This window comes from Danio aesculapii, chromosome 7 (genome assembly GCF_903798145.1).
Source record: "Danio aesculapii chromosome 7, fDanAes4.1, whole genome shotgun sequence".
In the NCBI taxonomy this organism is placed as follows: domain Eukaryota; kingdom Metazoa; phylum Chordata; class Actinopteri; order Cypriniformes; family Danionidae; genus Danio; species Danio aesculapii.
Window position 1 is genome coordinate 48984263 of NC_079441.1, and position 7322 is coordinate 48991584.

Consider the following 7322-nt stretch of genomic DNA (forward strand, 5'->3'; position numbering starts at 1 on the left):
GCATTGTTTCTTTTGGGGTGTGCAGCTTAATTCACTGAATTGCTACAGAGTATGTTGTATATAGCCTACAGTGAACTTCCATTTTTTGGTCACGTTCATAATGTTTGTTTCCTCGTTTAAAAAATATTTTTAAAAGTTACATATTGATATTTTTTCTGATCCCATAACTGTGTGGTTAGCTGTTTTGGAAAATATAAACAGATGTTTCAATATATGTTCTCTGTGAATTTATGTTTTGAGTTTTTACAGCAAATGGCACGTCCATAACACTGGAATTTCTCTACTAAAACACACATTTTGCTGTACTACTAAACACACAACACAGAGAACAGAAACCATGATAATACATATCAAATGCTGCTTATTGCAGATATTCGGCCTATTACATCGAAGACATGCCCGCTTACACAGCACCACAATATTCATCCAAGAAAATTCCTGTTAATAACAAATTAATAAGAACATAGGCTCTATATTTACTTGTAAATATATACATTTTGGAAATAAACTCGACACGTAGGCTACTTGTAATATTGCTAGCACTGAATCAAAGAAAAATTGATAGTTGTTTATCAAACTTCACGGGTTATATTGTATTAACATGCAAATTATATTTTTTGGTGGGGAGGCTTTTATTTTTTAAAGACTTGCACTTCCGCTTTCCGCCGCTGCGCAAGAGTTTGATCACGTGATGTTTTGGGCTGTTTTGCTCCACGAAACTCTGAAATGTTAACCGTAACATCTTAAGCGTCTTCTCGAAATAGTGCTAATCTTTTTTTAGTGCTTGAAAAATGTCGTCGGTCGTGAACGCTGCGTATGCCGAGTACAACGGAAAAGAGAAAGGGGTAAAAACATACTATATCACTGTCTCTAAGTTTAAGTCTCCTAAATATTTGTTTATGCATCATCAGAAACTATAATCTTCCTGCTTGCCAAGAGAACAGCGTCAAAGATGATGAGAATGCGCGTCTCTGTGTTATTCATGCAGTGACAGATCTTGTGTTGTTGTTGAAGGATCAGGAAGATCCTCGTGTGTTGATCCCAGAGCTCTGCAGACTCTTCTATGAGCTGGGCTGGGTGACGGGAACCGGCGGAGGAATAAGCCTTCGTCATGGGTTAGTCAAGCATCTTTCACCATAATAAAATCCACTGTGCCTCTCTGTCTGCTGCAATATATTTGTGTAGGTCAGTGATGTGAAAGTGTGACGAATGGATAAGGAATGTTTGTAAATTCGGGTTGTTGCAGGCAAATTATTGAGATAAGTTGGTTTTATATTCACACATTCATTCATTTTTGAACAGGGATAACTTTATATTATAAATATCTGAAAGTATTTCAGAGTTAAATACAACATCAGCACATTTTTAATTGACTGAACAATCAATGTTGTACTTTGATATTCATTCATTCAATTTTCTTCGGCTTTGTCCCTTTATTAATCAGGGGTCGCCACAGTAGAATGAACCATCAACTTATGCAGCATATGTTTTACACAGCGGATACCCTTCCAGCCACAACCCTGTACTGGGAAACACCCATACGCACTCATTTACACTCATACACTACGGCCAATTTAGTTTATTCAATTGATTCATAGCACATGTCACTGTGGGGGGAACAGGAGCACCCGGAGGAAACCCACGCCATCATGGGGAGAACATGCAAATTCCACACAGAATTCCAACTAACCCAGCCGGGTCTCGCACCAGCAACCTTCTTACTGTGAGGTGACAGTGCTAACCACTGTGCACCGTGTCACCCTTTAGTAGTCATTGATTCATAATATGATTTCCCTATTTAGAATTTGCAAAGAATACTTTTCTGAAATTATATTATTTAGAAGAAAGTCAGAATGTGCAAATATAAAACCACTTTTAACCGAAACTGGAAAGCTTCTTTAACCGTTTAACTTTACTATTAAATGACTACTAAATAAATTATGTTTGTGTATACCTGACAATATTCATTATTTTAAAGACACTGTTGTTTGTTTTTCTTTTTTTTTTCTATATATTGGTTAGACCACATCAAATCACATTATTGGAAAACATTTCTTTTCCTTCAAATGTGAATAAGTCTTATTTTGATACAGTCTTACAGTTATGTCAACATTTTTAATTGTTCAGAAATGTTTTTTCTGCATTATGGCAATAGTTGCATCACTGATATGAGCATGATGACTGTTCTTCTTTACCTCAGAAGTATTCAGAAATATTATTTTATTTATTATATATTTGCATTATGGCGAGAATTTATAAATTGTTATGTTTGTAAGAAAAAAAAAAAATTCTACATTTTTCTGTATGATTGATGATCAAATTTTAAGCCAGCAATCCTACATAAATAAACAGGCAAATCTTCAATTTGTCTTAAACTGGAATTGGAATTACTGTATGTATCATACATACATACTTACATACATATACACACAATATGTGTCAAAAGTTTGGGGTCAGTTTTTTTTAAGAAAATTATCATCAATATGGCATTTATTAAATGTAAGAAAATTGTTAAATATGTGTTTATTTATAATAACTGCTTTCTTGTTGCATGTAGTTTCAAATGAAATTATTACTCCAGTCATTGTTTTATTACTATTACATTAATAATAATAATTATAATAGTAATAATTGTAATAATAATAATTAATATTAGAGTGATTTCATGTGACTCTGAAGACTGGAGTAATGAAGCTGAAAATTCATCATTAAAATCACTGGAATAAATGATTAAATTAAATTAAACGATAAACTGCTTTTGAACAGTTATTTTATAGTGCAAAAGTTTCACAAGTTTACAAATTGTTCTGTATTTATGATGAAATAAATGCAGCCTTGATGAAACAGATGAGCCTATTATCAAAATAAGACTGGTTTACAATGATTTAAGACCTACAACACAATTTCAGTGAATTAATAATTTTTTTAAGTCCTAAAATTGACTTTTTAGGCCTAAAAAGTCTTAAATTCACTTAAATATTGTGTTGTAGGTCTTAAATCATTTTAAACAGGTCATAATTTGGCTTTGTCCAAGTAAAGCTACTCAATCGGGCTGACATTTATCCAATCACCAACAATCCATTTCAATAAAACCATATTTTTTTTATATTTAAGTTTTTTTATTGCGAGGAGATACAATTCACAACAGCTTTTATAAATTTTTACAGCAAATTCCCCATTAAAAAAAGAAAAGAAAACAAAAAATAAATATTTGATTCCTTATGATAATCCTGGTAATAAACAGAAAAACAGTATTAGTCTAAAATTTCGTTTTAATGGTCTTAAAAGGGTCCAAAAAAATCTCAAATTTGACTATTTTGTTTAACTGAAATGTTTTTGTAGTTAACTTAAGTTAAAACATTAGTTATTGTATTGTCTTAATTGAAGCATGTCTATAAACATGATATTATTTTGACCAATTTTCATTTACACTGTAAATAACAATGCAGATGATATTTTAACTTTGGATGCTAGTTTTGGTAAGGATTTAGATGTCTTGATCCAATTCTAACGCACAGTTTAGTTCTTGAGCTGACTATTGATTGTCAAGTCTTGACCTTACTATTTGTTTCTTCCTTTAGTGAGCACATTTATATAGCTCCCTCAGGTGTTCAGAAGGAGAGAATACAAGTAAGGCTTTTTTTTATTTAGTCATGTTGTGGTTTCTTTGTAAAATGAAATAATGCTAAAATAAACTATAACTCCCCTGCTGTGTGCAGCCAGAGGACTTGTTTGTGTGTGACATTGATGAAAAGGACATCAGTTGTCCTCCTTCACAGAAGAAGCTGAAGAAGAGCCAGTGCACGCCACTCTTCATGAACGCCTACACTATGAGAGGTACATGTCAACACACAATGTTCTGTTTCTGGTCTGTACCGTGTTACATTGTCATGTCTTTTTCACAGGTGCTCAGGCAGTTATTCACACACACTCAAAGTCTGCTGTAATGGCAACTCTCCTGTTTCCTGGAAAGGAATTCCGTATCACACACCAAGAGATGATTAAGGGGATTCGGAAAGGAAACTCGGGCACAAATTTCAGGTTGTGGTTCCTGTTATGATCCTTTACTAGGCACTGATATTTCTTAGGAACACAATTCTAAATTTGAGTTGTAAAATTAAGCCAATGAAAGTAGATACATACATGATACCTCTTTTTAAATCAATATTTTACAACTTGCTTTGCTTGACAACAATATATTTGTGTATATACATTTTATTAGTCAGCACCAAAGCCAAAACTGTTCTAATCTAACAAAAAGATCACAGGCGAAAATGTGTACATCCATAATAATAGGTTGGGAAAAAAATATGAAATCAAATAAAAAAACGTGAAAAAATCAAAAGAAATATATAAATATTAAATTAGGTTGAATTACGTTTGTAAATTATTATTGTATTTAAATTTTTATGAATCTTTTCTCTATTCCTATAGATGTTAGGAGACCAAACTTTTATTTTAATGTGTATAACTGTTTAATAAAACAGTTTTGTTTAAATGCACCAAAATTATTGTATATTTTTACAGATAAATTGACAAAAATATATATTATATCTATATAATAGAATGTAGTTGTTTAGATTGCATCTGTGCAGTTTATTTGTAAGGACAGTGCCTATTTTAAATATTGATAATTTCGGAGATACAGCGCATCAGCATACATCAGCCTGTCATACTGAGCAGAGCAAAGATGGTTGACGTTCTGCCACAAGATGGCGACAGAGACCACATAATAAGCCCTTAGAGGAGAAAAACTCAGCGTAATTTCAAGCTATAGCTGATCAAAACATTATAAAACATGTTAGTGACTTTCTAAGTCTCTCTCTCTCTCTCTCTCTCTCTCTCTCTCTGTCTCTCTCTCTCTCTCTTTTCTATGTTGTAGTGCTGTATTAATACCAAGGTCTAGTAGTGTTTCTGGTAGTGTTTGTTTTGCTTTGGCTGTTACGGGGGGTTAATTATTATGGTCTCCTGATTGCAACAGAGAAGTAAATGTCTGTAGACTCATGGCATTTCATGCCATTCAGCCTTATAATCCCAAAATGTGAGCAAAATCGCCTGTTTTGTCATTACTTTAGACATTAAGCTAGAGAATCATTCAAATACTAGCTCTAAAATGATGTTGGTGAAGTAGCAATGGTTTCTGCTGTTCTGACGTCAGCTGCAGATTATACTGAATGGCGGAAGAAAGTAGTTTCAAAAGGGATTTTGTGACTCTCCGTGTTAATTTTTTTTTGTTATATACACGATTATGCCGTACAACTGTTTTAAAAATGCAATATCACAATCGTAGCAGTGCGATATGGTTGTATATCATCCCTAAGGCACTTGAGGTAATATATATATATATATATATATATATATATATATATATATATATATATATATATATATATATATATATATATTGTTTTTTTTTTTTGTTTTTTTTTTACCCTTAGAAATAGCCTTACATTTTGGATGACTTGAACTTTAAATTCTGTAAATAATTAAATATTAGCAGTATTAACTCTTTAGGGGTGATAAAAAGGTAACAACACCCCATTAATTATTGTGTTTTATGAATAATAGGAAGAAGAAACTGAAAGTAAAATTTGCCAGCATCTAATATCCTTCTTTTTTTGCATTGTCTTGTGTTTTTACCTAGGTATGACGACACTCTAGTTGTTCCAATAATTGAAAACACCCCAGAGGAGAAAGACTTGAAGGAGCGCATGGCTCGTGCCATGGACATGTACCCCGACTCCTGCGCTGTCCTCGTCCGGAGACATGGGGTCTACGTCTGGGGAGAGACTTGGGAGAAAGCAAAGACAATGTGAGCTGGGGAATTCAATGCACAATCTTTGCCTGTATTTTGTAGAAACATACATTATTGATCTTTTACATCTCTATTATTTTCCAGGTGTGAATGTTATGACTACTTGTTTGACATTGCTGTGCAGATGAAACAGAGTGGCCTGGATCCTTCTGCTTTTCCCACTGAGGAGAAAGGCATTGTTTGAGTCTGCATAAATAAAAACTGTTACTGTGTGTGGTTGTGTGTGTGTTTATTGTGATTGCTCATATAGTAAAACAATTTAGTGTTTTTCATTTAAAGGGCACCTACTTTACCCCTTTTTCAAGATTTAGGATAAGTCTTTTGTGTCTCCAGAATGTGTCTGTAAAGCCAGAATGTTGGATTTTCTGCTCTGAACACATTGTAGCTGTGTTTGTTGCCTGTGCTTTTAATGCTGGTTCTCCCCACCCACCTTTCCCACGTGCCTGTCAGAGTGCCTCAATCTTCGGCTGCGTCAGATAAAGAGCACAGTGACAGACATGAAGGAAGCAGATCTCACGTAACGTTTGTGAGAAATACTACAGTAAGAACTTTACCAATGATTATTTAATTTGTGTCATGCAGTTGCAACGATGAGTCGCACAGAATGTCATTACAAAGTTTGTGCACACACACAGCGCGCGTTTAGTTTTGCACTGTATTTGCATGGCAAATGTGACAGGATACACATTAATATCCACTGCTGTATGGATATCCGTTATATTAATGTACAAAATAAACCTGATGTAACGTCCACAAACCGGGACTGAGGCATTTTTTATAATTGTTCTGGAATGCGGCTGTGAAGATGAAGACGGTAAAATCACTGTAATTCATTATAAACATGCACTGTTTTAAAAACATTTTAATCATGTAAAACTTGATCACATTTGATGATGATTGATGATCACAGAGTGCTGAACAGATCTTTTAATCCCAGTTGCTTTGCGCACGTCCTGTTTTGTTGATATGATTATACGCGTTAGTATGGGACATGTTAATACAGGACTGTCAATCAATTCAGTGGGCGGGAAAACCGTACTTCTACGACACGCAGGGAGGGATTTGGATCCTATTTTTAACGTCAGGAAATTAAAAAAAAAAAGAGACTTATTGTCTTTATATCACCCCAATATGACTGTGAACAGGCTATACCTACACACAGTTCTGTCCAAACAGCTTCCAAAAGAGGATTTTCATCATAGGTGCCCTTTAAGATAAAACATTTTCGAAATCATCAAATTTGGATTTAATTACGACCACAACAATATTCCTTTAATTTTGCAAGCCAAGTTAAATGTCAGCGTTATGTCAGAATTAAATGTAAGAACGCAGATTAGAAAGGTTACCATTCTGATGCTAATGAATGTCATGTTTTTGTTTGGGTGTTTTGATGCTTAGGAACAATGGCATCATAATGTCATAATTAGCATTAATTGCAGCTACTTGATTTTAATACAAATTGTTGTGATTGATATAAATATACAGTTAAATTGGTATATGTGTTGGC

At 33.8% G+C, this 7322-nt stretch overlaps 1 protein-coding gene across 1 annotated transcript; it reads left to right on the plus strand.

Annotated features, from left to right (window-relative positions):
* Positions 1-669: 669 nt before the first annotated feature.
* apip (APAF1 interacting protein) lies at positions 670-6027 on the plus strand. The gene is made up of 7 exons (XM_056462920.1): positions 670-845; positions 1015-1115; positions 3582-3630; positions 3720-3837; positions 3906-4041; positions 5645-5812; positions 5900-6027. The coding sequence occupies exons 1-7, from the start codon at positions 792-794 to the stop codon at positions 5997-5999; spliced, it is 726 nt and encodes a 241-aa protein (XP_056318895.1). The 5' UTR covers positions 670-791; the 3' UTR covers positions 6000-6027.
* Positions 6028-7322: the final 1295 nt, after the last annotated feature.